The following is a 16,573-nucleotide window of genomic DNA, read 5'->3' on the forward strand; positions in this document are numbered from 1 at the left end:
TCCATAATTATTTTCACCAGATTTCATAGTCAGGTAAAATCTGCTGAGGTTTCAGCTGCAATATTGACTTAAGGAGTTTCTGCTCTGTCACACCATTTCTAGACTCTCCTTTTTGACATTCAATTATACAAACACAACTGTCTGCTGGGCTGAATGGAAAAGCAAATGAGAACTGACCCAAACTAAAACCAACATTTTATCTTTTCTTTCAAAATCTGCAGAATGCTTAATACTCTGAAAAATGCCACCTCTTAATACTTTCAAAATAGACACAGATAGTTAGCAGGGGTGATAAGCAAGCATCTTTTGTCTCCTCTGCACTTATGAAATAGAAATAATACATTTGCCTAATCACATGAAGGTCATGTAAAGGTAACGTAGTAATGTCTGTGAATGATTCAGATACTACTGAGTGAATAGCAAAGCTATTAAAGCTATATAAATGTAGCAGTACAGAGAAGGAACAGAGCAATACATTAAATGAGCTATGTCCATCTTCTAGACTGAATAAAGTCAGCATAAAACAACGGCATGTGATCATTTAGTTAGACATTATGTGTTAAGGCATTAGCTGAAGGGAAAAGTATTAATCAGATACAGGTATAGTTTGATTTTGTTTTCCAAGTAGTAGAAGTCCAGGAACTTATTCCACAAATCCTCCAAAGATGGAACAAGAGGAGTCCTTTATTGTATGACATAGTGTGTGAACATGTCTCTATACAATCTGCAGTTGGTTTCCAATCTCATTAAAAATCTCAAAGCAGTAGTTGGTGTTGGACTACCATTCTGAGAGAATTCACAACCAAAATAAAAATACACTTTCTTAATGTTTTCCTATTGCTGCTTCTGTGGGAAGGCCCTTCAGCTAGCAAAGCAAACAACTGAAGGATGTGAATTCAGACATGTAATGACTGTAAGGTCAGCACATGACCGCCAAGCATTCATGACCCCAAATTAAGAGGTATTACCCTCTACCTACTAATCCTTGGGTCAAAAATGTACAGCCTTCTCCAAGAACATTAAAAATTCCTGAAATTTGCTTACAGCCCACTGCTTGAAAGATGGAAAGCTAGCATGCATGAAGTGATCAGATCCGTGAAAGGGGCAGTTCTGTTCTCAAATACCATATTAAAAATGCCATGTCTTTCAGTCACCTTTTCTGTTAATGAAGACCACTATAATTTTACATTAAGGTAATAGAGAAACACAACTATCTCCTGACAATAAGAGCTTTAATTTCACAGATTCTAACATTTTAAATCCCAAATAGAATTTTGAAGGACAATGAAAACTGAAGCAACATTCATCTTAGCAGCAAATGCAATCAGAAGGTATTTCTAGTAAAATCACACCACATGTGACCCAGAAATTAAGTTCTACATTTTAGCACAGTGGCTTTAGTTTTTAACAGACTATGAAAGACTATTTTTATCAATCTCAGTGTTTTCACATCATATATAACATATGAGAAGCTGCAAGCCATTCTGTTCGTAAGGTTACACAAATGCTTTTACTGAGAATAAAAATCCAGCTTTTCAGGCCATCTGAATGTTTATGTCCAAAATTTACTTGTTAAAATTAACTGCAGCACCTGCATTTCCCATATATTATTGTTGAAAAAAAAAAAAAGTTGCACTTTTTTTTTTTTTTAGAAGAAGATACTTCCAGATTGAGCCCTTTGTAGAGATCAAAGTTATGTTAATCTCCTAGCTGTTATTAGAGCCCACTACTAACTTCATACCTGGTACATGAACCTAACATTTCAGGAAGATATCAAATAGATTTCATTTTATGTTCCTGAATTAGGATCTCAGTGCAACCACTGGAGACAGTAAAGCTGTCTCTGTTTATCAATTGACCCATATCCCTGTCATTTTTGTATTTACAGACAGTAAAAAAAACCAAAAAAAAACCAAAAAAACCAAAAAAACAAAAAAAAAAAACAAAAACAAAAACAAAAACAAAAAAACAAAAAAAAAAAAAAAAAAAAAAAAAAAAAAAAAAAAAGCCCAAAACAACCCTGAAGATTATCTGGCCATATCTGTTGATTCCTCTGTATAGTTTTGCATTAATTTCTTGTGAAATTCTCTGCTTCTCTGCCTGTATCACAGCTTTCTGCCCGCAAGCTCCACTGCCACTATTATATAACACTACCATTTTTAGCCTCTTTGCAGAAAGTGATCTTTGGACTGGAAAACCCCAATATGTGGCATTTCATTGCAGTCTATAACTGTCCTTGACAAACATAAATTTTAGGGACTACTTCAGCTGAGTTTTTGTCCTTCCTTACTCTCTCACTTCTTGTTACATCCTAAACCTCATGATGAAAGGAGCAGGAAAAAGGGGAATGTCTCAGTCAGAGATGTGTGATTATGGAAGAAGCATCCATCTCTAGGAAACCCCGTGGCTCACTTCAGGGAACACCAATGGAATACATTCCTTACCTTACTCCTGCACTGGGACTTGCTCTTGTTAGGGAAGTGACAAAACTGACATAAAACAGAGATGGCCATCTGGCGAGACCCAGCTTGCCAGGCGGTTTTATCTGATCCCTGAGCATGCCTGCCCATCACCAGCCCAACCACACTGAGGATAATGTTTATATATGCTGCAGGACAAGGGTGCATAAAACAAATCCAAATCAGCAGGTTTTAGAGCACTGGAAATAAAACTGAGCTAATGTGACTGTGCTGATGCAGCAGAAACAAAACCAATGCTGAGTACACAGGATTTATTAATTTCAAGTGCACAGCTCAGCTCATGTCAGTCTCCTACATAGCCACAATATCAAAATGGTAGCAAAAACAACAAGTTAGCACACTGTGTACATCTTGGGTACAAGGCCCTATAAATGGGTCACAATCAGGTTAGATGACACGTCCCATGGAAGGAATCTCAGCCCAAAGCAAAATTTCTCATAAGTGGTCACCCATGGTTACAACAATGCAAAAGGAACTTCCTTCCATACTTGGGAGAGAAACATCCAAACCCAAAAGAATAAACCTAAATGTTGCTCTCTTGTAAAATTATTCTAAAGCACTAATCCACACAGGGCAAACTGCAACTGGGGCACAGTTCAACAAACAAGAATGAAGGCAGAAAGGAGCACAATCTGCCAAAAATCTGTGAAGAGCTTAGATCTGTCCACACTGACAGCAAAACTGGGCTTAAAATGGATGTGAGCTAAGTTTGTATGCAGCTTTGGAATGGCTTTTACTCATAGTTAATTCTGGTGTACACACAGCCCAAGGGCGTGTCTGCATGATGGGCTTGCATCAGTCTGAAGGGAGGATATTGACAGTGCAGACGTCCAAGTCCATGCAGTAAAGGCTGCTTCACTTTCTTTTAGTATCTTAGAGAAAGGCTTAATAAAGCAAATTAATATAAATCAAACATCTTTGAGATTATGTAGGAAATTTTAATTCTTAGGTTATTTACATTACTTTAGGCAAAATATATTATGAAAAGCCTGTTGTTAAAACAGTTATCCTGTGATTTATTATGAAAGCAGAGAACGCTCCAGCAGCTCCTGGAACATGCTTTCACCGTCCTCCACTCCTAATCCTCATTACAAACTTCTTATTCTGCCTCAGAAAGCAGATGGCAAGAGATAATGTCAGTAACAATTAGAAGGCTTCACTGCCCTTAAGGACTCTTCTGCTATACATTTGTAATTTTTTTTTAGAGATTTTTCGAAACAAGATACTTTGCACTATTTTTATTCTAGCATATGGTTTGGAACATCCTGAAAACAATTACACAGGTTTTGTTTTGGTGTGTGGTTTTTTTTTTTCCTTGAAACAATGGAGAATGTTGGGAGTTTTATTAATTAAAAATAAACAATATAAATGAAGCTTCCAGCATTATTTTCATTCTGCACATTGCACAATTAAACCCACTTGAATTTCCTAATATTTTAAATCAATTTCCTCTAAACTACTTGCATGCAGCTGAACCTTTCATGTTTTTATGAGCCCATTTCAACTCACAACTAACTTGGATCAGGTCCAACATTTAACTGTAGTTTAGAAAATCCCTTCCATTTGGATAAGGACAAACTCAAAGGACCTCACAAGAGTATATATTATGTCACTTTATCAATGCAGAATTTTGTCTGCTTACAACCTATTTGAATGCCAGTTATACTTTTGCTATTATTAATATCTTTAATGTTGCTTTACAAGCTGTTTCTTTTTAATAACAAGTTTAGTCTAGTTAAATAAAATCCAAATAGGAAGTAGTATTTCAGAATGAAAAAAAAAAAGAAAAAAAGCTGAGATTTCATATAATTTTTGCATTGGAGACTTATTTTAAAACTTTAGTGTTAGAGAAAATTTCTCTCAAAAAGAAGTAAGCCAAGCTGTCTTGGCTTTAGAGCCTTCTCTGAGCTACCTATATCTTTCCATAGATATACCCTCCACTATCCTCCTACAGAGCAGCTACATTAATGGAGGATACACCTGCTCTCTGGTGCTGATTAAAGTTTCCCCCTTCCAAAATTCTGTTCCTCAGATTGTCTACAGACAGTGGCAAACGAGATCTCCCTAACATGTTTCAGCCAAACTGATCCTAGATAGGCAGCCAAAACATTCTTTAAGTACTTAAACTAACCTGGAAAGGATCAGGTGAGCACAAGCACTAGAAACTCTAGCTCTGATGGTTTTTACTAATGTTCCTTTACTTCATGCTTCAAAAGCAGAACAATTGTATTGGTTTAAATTGCAGAGTATAATGATTCATGGCTATTTGAGAATGAAATAAGGAAATTAAAACTGGCCCTTTATTGGATTTGGTTCTGTAGTTGACTCTGTATCTCACAAAGGTTACTAATACAGATCAATAGATCAGCAAGTATTTACTTAAAGGGAAACTTTGTGGCTAGTATGAGCAGCCTTTTAACTAACAAAGACTGAGACTAAAAACTACAACCTAAGAGATCTGGGGTTGCTTGAATTCCTTTGCAAAGAGAAACTGGGAAAAGAATTCACAGTCCTTTATGATTTAAGCATGGACCCACCATCTGACCAAAGCAACCAAATGCCCAGCACATTTATGACTCTTGTGACCATGACCTGGATTGTTAAAAACCTGCATTTTTTTTTGCCAAGTACATTCTCTTTTCTTGACTGATGGGCTATAGTTTGGCCTCTCCTTAAACCAAAAGGGCTACACCTGAACTTCCAATTAAAGGGTAACAACTGGCAGATGTGAGGGACAATCTAGCAGGAGGCTGATGCTGAGCAGATGGGCTGGGGTGCAGCAACCTTTTCCATCAGTTTCCACCCACTGCTTTTGCAAAGGCACATAATCACCAGGAGCCTGACACTGCCTTTCTTCAGGCAGCAGCATGATACTCCCTGCAGAGTATGGGGCTGCTATCATCAAACTGGGACCAGGAACGGGGCTAACTAGAGCCTGACCAGCTCCACATGCCCACACTGCTCACTGCTGCTTAATGAGATAACTTCAACAGAGCAAACAGTTTCAGGTATTTCCACTCGAGAATGTTTGTACTTCTGCTGCAGCGCAGCTGACTATGCCATTTTCTGTGCAAGTGCCATAAGTGGGAGAAAAATTTGTAAATCAGGTCACTAAAACAATAACTTTTGTTAGAAATAAGGCTTTTTCATGTAATTTCAGTTTAAAGCACAGCTTCACAAACATCTGTTCCTGAACAAAGACACAGTTGGGCAAATTTGGTGAGGGATAGGAAGAAGAGATAGGGAGCTCCCCTAAGTTTTGGAACCATGTCTTCTGATTTTTCTTCCTATAAAGCCTAAAGATCATGTTCTAATGACTAAACATCATTAATTTAATAAGGTTAAGAAAAAAATTCTTCTATTTATTAGAGCAAGAATAGGTGGGTAATATTTCTGTCATATATTTCTCTGAGCCTGTCTTAACTGCTGAATGTAAGATCTTATATTTTTATATTACAAGTTTTGTATCACATAACGAACTCAGTACCTTTTTATTTGTATAAATGTCCCTCTCTGATTTGAGTATTGCCGTTACATTCTTAAGTCTAATTATACACTTTTTCAAAAATATTGCCCTGTAGCAATGTTAAATTTATCATTTCATGAACAACTTTTTTGTCCTCATGTGATGAAATAAAGCATGTCATTTCCTGATGCATCTTCTCAGTACTATACATTCTACTGTAAGGTTTTCTTATGCTCTTTCTTGTCTCCTCTCTTCTAGGAACAACAAACTCTTTCCTCATACCAGAGTTCCTCCTACATCCATATCATTGTCATAAGCTTTCTCTGTACCCCAGATGGTTTTAGTAACATTATTCTTCCTCGTCCCAGGAGTGGAGTCTTGCCAGGAAAAAGCACCAAAAGCAAAGCTTCAGCTGACTTCTTTTTGTGTCCTTCCGTGTAGAGCACAGATGGTCAGGTTTCCTCAGCCCCTCCCCTTCTTCAGCTGAAAACCCCAGCTCCATGTATGCAAATATTACCAAAAATCTCACTTCCTTTTCCAACACTTAGGATGGAAACTTCTCTGCACTGCCTCTATAACAAATCTGGTTTGCTTTGAGCTACCCAGCAAATTAAAATTTAGCAGCATATTTTCCCACATGGTCCATAAATAGACATAAAACCAAACCAAACACCGTATTCTACCAGGTCTCTCACCAGTACATTCATTGTATGCAAGACCTGACCCCCTTACAGGAGGAACAACTTGGATGTTTCTTTGCAAGGCAACTTCCAATCACAGACTGTAAGTTTCAGTAAATAGAGTAAAAAACTGTCATCTCTTTCAAACTTTTTTTTTCCTCCCTTACCACTAAGCTCGTTGTCGTGGTGTCCAACCATGACACTCGTGAAGCAATTTTTACATTTTACTCAAAATTCGTGATACATTTTCAGCAGTATCAGTCCAGGCACAGCATTTGCAGAACAGACAAAGAGAAGACAGATTTAGTGAACACCTGTTAAATGGGGCAGTAGCTCCAGTACAATTGTTTCCCACTTCATTTCACACAGTAATAACTTTAATGTCCTCCACGGACTCGCTTTCAAACACCAGTTCTACAACATCACACAACAAAAGAGCTGAAAGCAAATTTAATTGTCTAGATTGCTTCCAATAACCTTCTCTTTGGATAAAAGCAAATATACCTACTTTAGCTTTATTTTTTTTTAACTGTATCTACTAAAACTGTTTTATTATTCAACATTTTATAATCTTTCTGAACTGCATAACATTCTCTGCCATGTTTTAATATTTATCTTTTCTATGGTAAATTCTCTTACCTCATTAGAAAATTTGCATACCCCATCACTCTCTTTACAGTCCATACTGTTAGTTTAGGCTTTGTTTCCTTTTGACTCTTATACATGTATCTAGGCTTTTCTTACTGTTAAATCTCCTTGTTTAATTTTGCTGTCAGTTAAAATATTTGTACATTTTAGTTTTATTCCTACTCACCTTGTTTAGTTTCAGACTTCACTAAGACAGACACATTACACATAAGTGTGTAGTGTCCTAACAATTGGAGATTAATTAGAAGTATTTTTAGAATGTGATAGGTTATGGAGGTTTTTTGTTTTTTTTTTTAATGAGATAATTACACTAGCCTTATTCAAGACCTTAAAGTTTTAGAATTATGAAGCATGGCAAATTTTGATACCAGCTTATTTAACTATTTTTTTCACAATAGCAAAGACAAACAGACTGTATATAAGTCCTTTAAATTTTCTTGATTCAGGAAGACTGGCATCTATCCCACTCTCAGAAATTATTGAAATGCAAGCATGTGTGGACTTTTTAAAAATAATTTTACACTGTTTACATTCTTGAAGTCCAGAGTTTGGTTATAATTTCTATAAAGTAACTTGGATGCAGTTTAAAGAGATGGTCAGAATTGCAAACAAGACGTAAAGAAGGAAATGCTATGGAAAAAAACAGAGTTTAAAAACTCTGCTTTCTCTTTCTATTTACAAAGATGGAATGGATAGAAAATAGATCAATGCTTTTGAATAGCAAATTATGATCCCCTACATAGGTTACTGTTTTCAATGAAAAGGCAAAAAAACAGTTTCTTTTCATCATCAGATATATTTTACTATGTATTAACTATGTCCTACAGATGCATCTCTCCAGCATATTCCATCATATATATTATGCAAATCCCCTCTCCCAATATTAGCTTATTTTACTGTATTATGAAACCCAAACTGAATGCTTTCAAAAGCACAGTTTGGGATCATTTTTAATTACTTCCTTCATATTCTTGAATTTATTTGACTCTCTCTGTATTGTAGTCTTCTTTACAAATTAAATCAATAAAAAAAATCATACAGGAAAATTAATAAAGACACTATTCCAACAGAACTGGATTTAAATGAGCATGAATTTCTGGCCATATTTCTTAGATGGCACTTCAATAAAAATAAGTTACCCAGGCAGTCAATTGTACACACAGAAAAATTAGTCTACATTTTTTATTCACAGATTTTCAGAATCTTTTCTAATAGGCCATATATCACATTCCCTTAGAAATATTTCCTCTTTACTTTTCAAAAATGTCTTGTATTGAATGATTTTTAACATTTTGCCTCCAGAATACCCACAGATTAGGTTTTCACCTGCATCAATTTCACCTATTTGTGATTATGCTTGCATTGTTAAGGTTATTCTACGTTCATCTTCAGATCTGAATAAAGTGCTTCAGAATGGGTAAAACATCTCATTTCCCCCCCCTTCTATGATAATTATCAGATCTGTACATGATATAATTAAATCAAAAGACTGCTTACAATTATCCAGGTTTTTTGATTCTAAGCTGAACACAAATGTTTCTATGTCAAAGACAACAAAGGTTCTAACTTTTAGGAAGTAATTATAAAAGTGCAAAAAATCCTGCACAAACACGGATGATTAAATTGTCACGTGTGTGCTGAGCTGGTAGGAGATGACTCTGAGTGGTGCAGGAACACAGATTTACCAATGCACCAAATGCAAAAGCAGGCAGCTTTAAGCCAGTGCTGGTATTCCACGTGGAGAAATTGAAAGGGAAAACCAGCCAACCACTAGAACTGCACACTGCAGTCATGGAAGTGCTTCTCTGGGAAAGGAGGAATCCTGCTGCTTCATTCACACACCAGCCTACATTCCCTTCAACTGTTTAAGAGACGATCTGTGTCCCTCTGCCTGCTAAGTGTACACACAGTGGAGCCCCTGTGCTTACCAGGACTGCCTTGTTTCCATAGATGAGGCGGAAAAAATTAAACAGTATCAACCTTTTATAAAGATAAATTCCAATACACCAGCAGACTGGACCTTCCACACCCAACTCTGCTGAAGAATACAATTCCTGACTGGAATTAAACTGCTGCATTTCACTGGCAATAGTTATGTTTAAACACATAGCTATTTTAATGGCATTAACATATAGCTATTTTAATGGCGTAATGCACATTCATAGCATAGAAATAGAAGTATTTGTCAGGAAAAACAAAGTTAGAGATTACTTTTATAGCTATCTTTTCTATAATAATTAATGAAAGCGATTTTTGCTAAAAATTATAATAGAGTTAATATACATCCTTCATTCAGAGGATAGTGTATAGATCTTCTTTTGTATATAATCTTCAAAGAAAAGTGACAAGAAATCACCAAATATCAGAAACAGAAATGGAAGTAACAGTTCAGAGTCTGAAAGAGTCTGAAAGAACTGGTATCGAAGTTCTCAAATTTTGTCAACATCCCACATCAGCTCAGATTGCTGGAAGCATCTCCATTGTTCAATGTACACAGCTCCATCTGCATTCCAGCTTTTTAAGACCACATCCAACTGTATGAAGACCAGAATCTCAAAGTAGGTGCTGCACAGATTACAACTCTGATGTTGCTGGTTAAGGCTGGTTTACATTTGACCCTTTTTCTGCTCTCTAGTGTTTTTAATGTATTGAACAAGTCAGCTGTTAGCAGGAATACACAGCTAATGATCTAGCAATCTATTACTAGTAATCTCCACTTCTAAGCCTTAATTCACATATCACATTATGGTATGATTTGCTGTAACGTATTTGCAAATACACAGCCGTGGATCTAGGAAAAATATCACAGAGAGATTTTTCCAAGATAACACACAAAAAATCCAGTACATTCTAAGTTCCAGGCTTTAACTCAGTATCTATATTTGACTAACAGCAATAGTTTCAAGAGACTGAAAGTAACATAATTTTTTCAAAACCAAGTTTTGTTTTTTCACCCAGCTGACAAAACCTGCAGTTCTGAGCATTTTTGTGTGTTAGTTGGCAGGGGATGTTGCTTTTTCAGTGTAGTTTGGTATAAGGTGGAGTTGCCTGTGCTAAAAAGTAATGTCCCATATTGACTGGTAACGATCCTCTAATTCTCACTGGAGATTTTTCTTACCTTAGACAGTTCTTAACACTGATTCATTGTGCTCCACTAAAATTTGTACTGGGGCAAATGACTGCCCTACCCTACCTCTCCATTTTGCTTTTCATGGTTCTGCCACGGTTACTTTTGTGTATAGCATCTTTATGTATTTAAGCATTTCATTTGTTTCAGAAAGCATCCCGGCTTCCAAAAACTACATTTTCAATTACTTGAAAATTGGATTTCAAAACTTCCAATCCAGCACAGTAATCTCATCACTTTTCTAATTTGTCTTGCATTTTCCCCAGCATTGAACGAAATGGATAAACCCTAAATCATGAAAGGACTAACTCTGCAATAAAGCACTAAAACACCTAAATTGAGATATATTGTGGAAAGCTGTCTTGACAGACCTCAATGACTTCATTATCATTGAAGCAATCTAATTCTCAAAAAGCTGAGGCTCATCAAAGCTGTGTGAAATTTAGTTATTATCTGTTGATTAATAGTTTCAAATTAATTCTTCCCAATTCAGACATCCAACTTTCAATGACAGGACAAAATAGATTATTTACGATGCAGAACAGATCTTCCTTATTGGGATTTTTAGCTATTCCTAACTATCAGTGGGAAGTGTAGGGCTTTTCCCTGGGTTTCATCTGGTCTTTGTAAATGTCTACTTTTTCATGCATGATACAAAGGGCATTTAAAATTTCTGTCAGCTTGAATGCAGTAATTATCCCTAGAACCAACACGTGAAATTAAATGTCTAAAATAGAAAACTGTTCTAAAGGAGAGCACCTAACATAACTAAGACTGTGAAGCCAAGAAAAGATGCCAGAAAAATCTAAGTTTTAAAGGTTATATCTGTTTCTATGTCTGACAACTGCTGCTAAAGGTTTGGTTTAGGACTTCTGTACCCAAATCACATCTGAGAATCTATCTCTTTATATTCTACCACGTTCACGTCCCATTCCTATTTCCTGTAGGTCTTTCAGAAACATGGGAGAACCAAAAATTGTTAGGTATTTTTTATTAGGTATCAGATGAAGTTTGCATCTTCCCCTTTGCTCACATACCAAAGATATTAAAATTTGGAAATAGTAAAGTAAGGATCCAACAGCAAGTTGCATTTGAGATTTTTCTGTTTTGTTGGGGGGCAGGAAATATAATTTTATGTTGTTTAAAAGCCTGTGAGTTTTCTACTCTTATTTAGCTAATACTATAATTCTTATTACACACGTATTTATAAAATGATGACTTTAGATAATAAAATGATTATTGTTAACTGCACCTGTATAAACGGAAAAATATTTTCAGATGTATTAGCATTTATTTCATGGCACTAAACATAGTATGCCTGAGCTTTACAGGTATATAATAGTGTTTCAGAATGGTAAAAACACAGTCACTTTTCCATCAAAATCTGGACCATCTCAGAAAAAAATACCCTACCCCCCTACTGAGTTGTGTTATTATAAAACATTGTATATCACAGACTAATACAAAATACCAACTATATGCAGAAGCAATAGATGCACTTTGGAGTTCTTTGTACTGCTTAGAATGACATACTGATGCTACTATTTAGCTCATGATAACATTACATCAATCAAAATCCAGTTTTAATTATACACCAGTCTGCTTTTTCTCTCAGACCAAACAGAGAGGAAATGCAACGACCTATTTCAATTAAAATACACACTTTATAGAATTAAAAATAGGTTGGAAATCACTTTTAAATCAGCTATCAGCCTGTCAATTAATGCTCTGAACCGCTGCTATTGACCCAGTACTGTACAAGCTGTTATTATGCACTGTCCTACATATCATCTGTTCCCCGTGCTGCTCTGTTCCAGAAAGACAGACAGCTGCAGCAAAATATCCCTGTTCAACCTGAGGACCATCTGACTTTAATTGTAGCACACAGCTTGATGTGGGTCTGGTTATGAGAAGCTGAAGTATCACACTGTAATAATCTGGAAAAGCAGAAACCTGCCAACACGAGGCTGCAAACAGGGGCTTGGGTTGTCTGGCTGCCTGACGGGCTGCAGGAAATATGATTAATGAGCAAGGTATAATGATATCAAGAACCCGATTAGCACCACAGAAAGGTCACAGATCAAAGTAGTATGCATTTCATGAGCTCCAATCGTTGTATAAGATCTGGGGACTTTAAGAGGTAAACTCAAATGCAAAGGGGAAAAAATATCTGTGTGTCATAGCTTACAAAATGAGCACTTGGAATACTGTAATTCCTATTTTGTCTGAACCAGGAGACAGCAAGGAAATATTAGCTGAATACATCAAGCCCATGCCACATTGTATCAAGCTTTTCTTGATCATATTAGTGTGGATCTGAGCTTTAAGCATTCTTCCTAAACTATTCTTCTTGAAAAAGAAATGATGCTGATTTGATGCTGATGGTATTCAATCCACCAAGTATTAACAAGGAAAAGCAATTTAATATTTGCATGTAATTTTCTCAGTGTTATTCCACTGCAAAAGTGGCAGATCACAGAGGGCATCATCCATACCAGCCAGGCCCACTACCACTGGGAAAGTTTAATTATGTCAGACAGAAGCAGTTAATGTAATTCATTGGCAGAGAGGTTTAAATTTAATGCTACCAGACCGACCAAAACTTGGTATCTTAATTACAGAAACAGCATCAAGGACCTACAGCTGCAGGTCCCACCTGTTTGGTAGGACACTGGACATCATTTGGATGATGTTTGGAACACTTTAATACCAACACTTTAATTTGATAAATTATTTCTTACTTTTGTAGTTAGCTTAAGCTTTAAAAAAAGAATCAATTTTTTTTCTGTCCAATTAATACTTGAAAACTGTAAAATTTCACGCTGAGAATATTGCACAAGCGAGAGATATCAAAGAGAGCTGCAAGAAAGGCAGACATGAGCAGCAGATTGAGAAATGAAGGAAGAATGAGGGAATGGTAGATCAGAGCATACAGAGAGATGAGGGTGAGAAAACCTGGCCCATGGCTTGAAATGAGGAAAAATAATTAAGAGCTAACATCTTAGACAATGAGGAAGTGGGAGATTAACTTCACAGTGGGGAAAGCCAGATCTGTATATGATAGTCTAAAAGTATATTTTAATGCAAAATCTAAACCACCAGAGTCATGAGAGATCAAGGCCACCATGTGCCTTTGACAAGTCTGCTCAAGAACACAGTTTTGCATTTCCCAGGTTATTCTGAAGCACCAGCACATGCTGGTGTCACAGAGGTGTCAGGCTACTTCCCCTACCTATCACCACAACCGTGAGATCAAAAGCTGAGTTTCAATATGGTTTGCCAAGTAGTCCTGCTAAATGTTACTGTATTTCATATCTCATTTAAATAAAATTTGCAGATACATATGGATGAAGGAAAACACTAAATCCACCCAATATTCTTTGTGATTACTCTGGTGCATCTATCAGTGCTTGCAGGAATCTAGGTCACACAGCATTTCTGAAAACCATGGTATCATGTCACCAGTAAAAGTGCAGTGTAAAACATTCTAATTAACTTCTGAACCACAGATTTCTTCTGATGTAAAGGTTCTCCAATGTTATGAAGCCTAACGTGCCACCAACAGCAGAACTTTTTCAATTCCCATTTCCTAACTTAGGAGTATCAGGATGCTATCCTGATAAGCCTGATATCTGAAAGGTTTTTGAGCGTTTCCATGCCTTAATTCAGTTATTTCCCAGTCAGCTGGCTATCACATGAAAAATGCAGCCTCATATTTCAAGATTTGCTAGGAAAAGCTTCTGTTACTTATTTCAGAATGCCATCAGTGCAGAACTGTTTTAATTCTGAGAAGAGCCTAACATAGCTTTTGAGAATGTGCTGAAACACCACCAGTGACAGTGTAACAGCTATTCTGTAATTCACTTCACTGCCCAGAGGGCACAGTGAAGATAGGCAGCGCTAACAACTGCATTTCCCAAAACAGGGAAGAGAACAGTAACACAGGTTTGAGAATGAAGCAGGCAAAGGAGAATTTAGTTTTATTTTCTTGTAAAAAAGGTTCTGAAAAATATCAATTTAATAGAAGAAATGGAAGAAGTGGCAGAAGACTGAAAACGCCTCTTTGGAGTTATATGGACACTAAAATTAAGAAACCTCAAAATCACATTTAAGTCACAAATATTTTTATGATTATCAAGCTTTTTCAAGCCTTCTGTCAAGTGATGATTTTATTAGCTCTTTAGAACCACAAGAGCTGACATAGAAAAAGGGTAAGATCTCCTCTATATTTAGACTGCATTCAAACTTTTTTTGAGCAAACCTAAGACTGAGAATACTATATTCCTTTTTCTTCCTACATTTGTAAATCTGTATCTTCATATCATTTCAGACATAGTTTTATGTAAATTATAAATATATATTGCAGGCAAAGATGCAAATTATTTCAGAAGAATCTTGCAAGATAGAAGTGACTGGAAAATAGAAGAGAGCCATCTTACCAGCCTGTTTATGCGAACAAATTCTTCTGGGGTTTTGGCCCATGGTGGAAGTTCAACATCAGACACCACTGTTCCATCATCCATCACTCCCAGATTGTAATTGTTGCTGTTGACAAATATCTCTGGGAGGTAATAAAATTCAGGAATCAATTCCTGTAGATAAATGAAAAACAATGCCATGTTATAAATTCTGTCAGAGGATGCAGTGTGTCACATTAAAAAAAGTAATTATTAGGATGGAATTAAGCAAAGAGAATATATAAAATTCTCCCACAGACATCCCCCTCCTTCCCTAGAAGGGTCCCCTTCTGCACTTTCTAAAATTCAAACCTGTAGATATGATGACTCTTTAGCATGCTTTTAACATGACAAAGAACTGAGACATAACAGGCTATAAAACTAATATGTCAAAACACTGGTTTTGGCTGCATATTATGCACCAAGAAACTTAAAAAAACCAAAGTAATGAATGTCACATGTCACGGATAATATTTAGTCAAAAGGTACAGACAATCAATGATGATAAAAAGTTGTGGAAAACTGATTCTTTCACACTTTAGTACAATATACATTTTAAAGTGCTAATGTACAAATGGCAATCTACAGTTGGGTGAAACCAGCACTGTAGATATTAAGTACGAAGGTGTGAAACTCAGTCATAGTCTTATTCTCTCTAATGCAAATGGTCTAAGAACCTAATGTTTAGGCTACTACCTAAGATTGTTCAATGCCCAGAAATATTTTTTTTTATAAATTCCAAAATTACCTGGAATTTTGTAAATTCCAAATACCTGGAGTTATGCCACATGTTCCATAAAAAACAAACAAACAAACCCACAAAGCTGAATAGAGTCAATATTTTTCTTGCACATGAAGTTCCTTTACTCAATTATGTGTCTAGTCTATAAATTACAGGGAAGAACCATGCAAAATTTCACACACAAGAGAAAAAAAGGCAGGGATTTCACATGGTTTACAAGGTCTGCACTAAATTCCTTGTCAGGATCCTCACTGCAGTAAACAAGTGATGTTTTTCATGTTCCAGGCCTGTGCTGAACAGGACTGGAACTCAGTATTAACACCTCCCTGGCTGGCCTGCTCTGGCACCTCTGCTGGCACAGCTACCATGGCTGAGGAAAAACAGTAGAGGAATTGTGATTTCTAAGTCTTCTCAGAAAAACAAAGTAATAGTAATGGCTAAACAAAAATTATAGTACGCAGAAAATTACACATTCTAGTGTGAAACTGAACATAATATGCTATGAAGGAAAATTACACTCAAACCCATAAGGATTTTCTCCTGGATAAGTGGATTATTTCCTTGTTTTGCAAACAGACCTGCAACTTCCTAAGTTGTCAAGCATTTTATAAAATACACAGTAGGTAATACATAAATTTATCCAAGTTAATGGGATTAGAACCTTATTTATACACTTTCATAAAAATATCTGCAATGTCCAGGTATAACACTTAATAGAAACAGCCCATAAAGATGTAACACACATATTTCTCTCCTATTTTTTAAAGATAGGTTGGTTGGGTGGGTTTTTTTGGTTGTTGGTTTTTTTGGTTGGTTTTTTTTGGTTGGTTTTTTTTTGTGTCACGTGATGTTGACACTTAAATACACCCAACAAATATGGCAGTTTGACGAATTTAGAAAAATTGAGCCACTAAATTAGAGAATTTACTTCCTTTGTAAAGAAAGGATCAATACACGTAATTGCTTCAGGAAG

The 16,573-nt window shown here is 36.1% G+C and overlaps 1 protein-coding gene across 1 annotated transcript in view; it reads right to left on the bottom strand.

Annotated features, from left to right (window-relative positions):
* LRBA (LPS responsive beige-like anchor protein) overlaps positions 1-16,573 on the bottom strand; it is a 365,433-nt gene that overhangs the window by 75,164 nt on the left and 273,696 nt on the right. Inside the window, exon 46 of the mRNA XM_053974943.1 lies at positions 14,841-14,993. Coding sequence (XP_053830918.1) covers positions 14,841-14,993 — 153 coding nt within the window. The remainder of the gene's footprint in view (positions 1-14,840; positions 14,994-16,573) is intronic.

This window comes from Vidua macroura, chromosome 4, assembly GCF_024509145.1.
Source record: "Vidua macroura isolate BioBank_ID:100142 chromosome 4, ASM2450914v1, whole genome shotgun sequence".
In the NCBI taxonomy this organism is placed as follows: domain Eukaryota; kingdom Metazoa; phylum Chordata; class Aves; order Passeriformes; family Viduidae; genus Vidua; species Vidua macroura.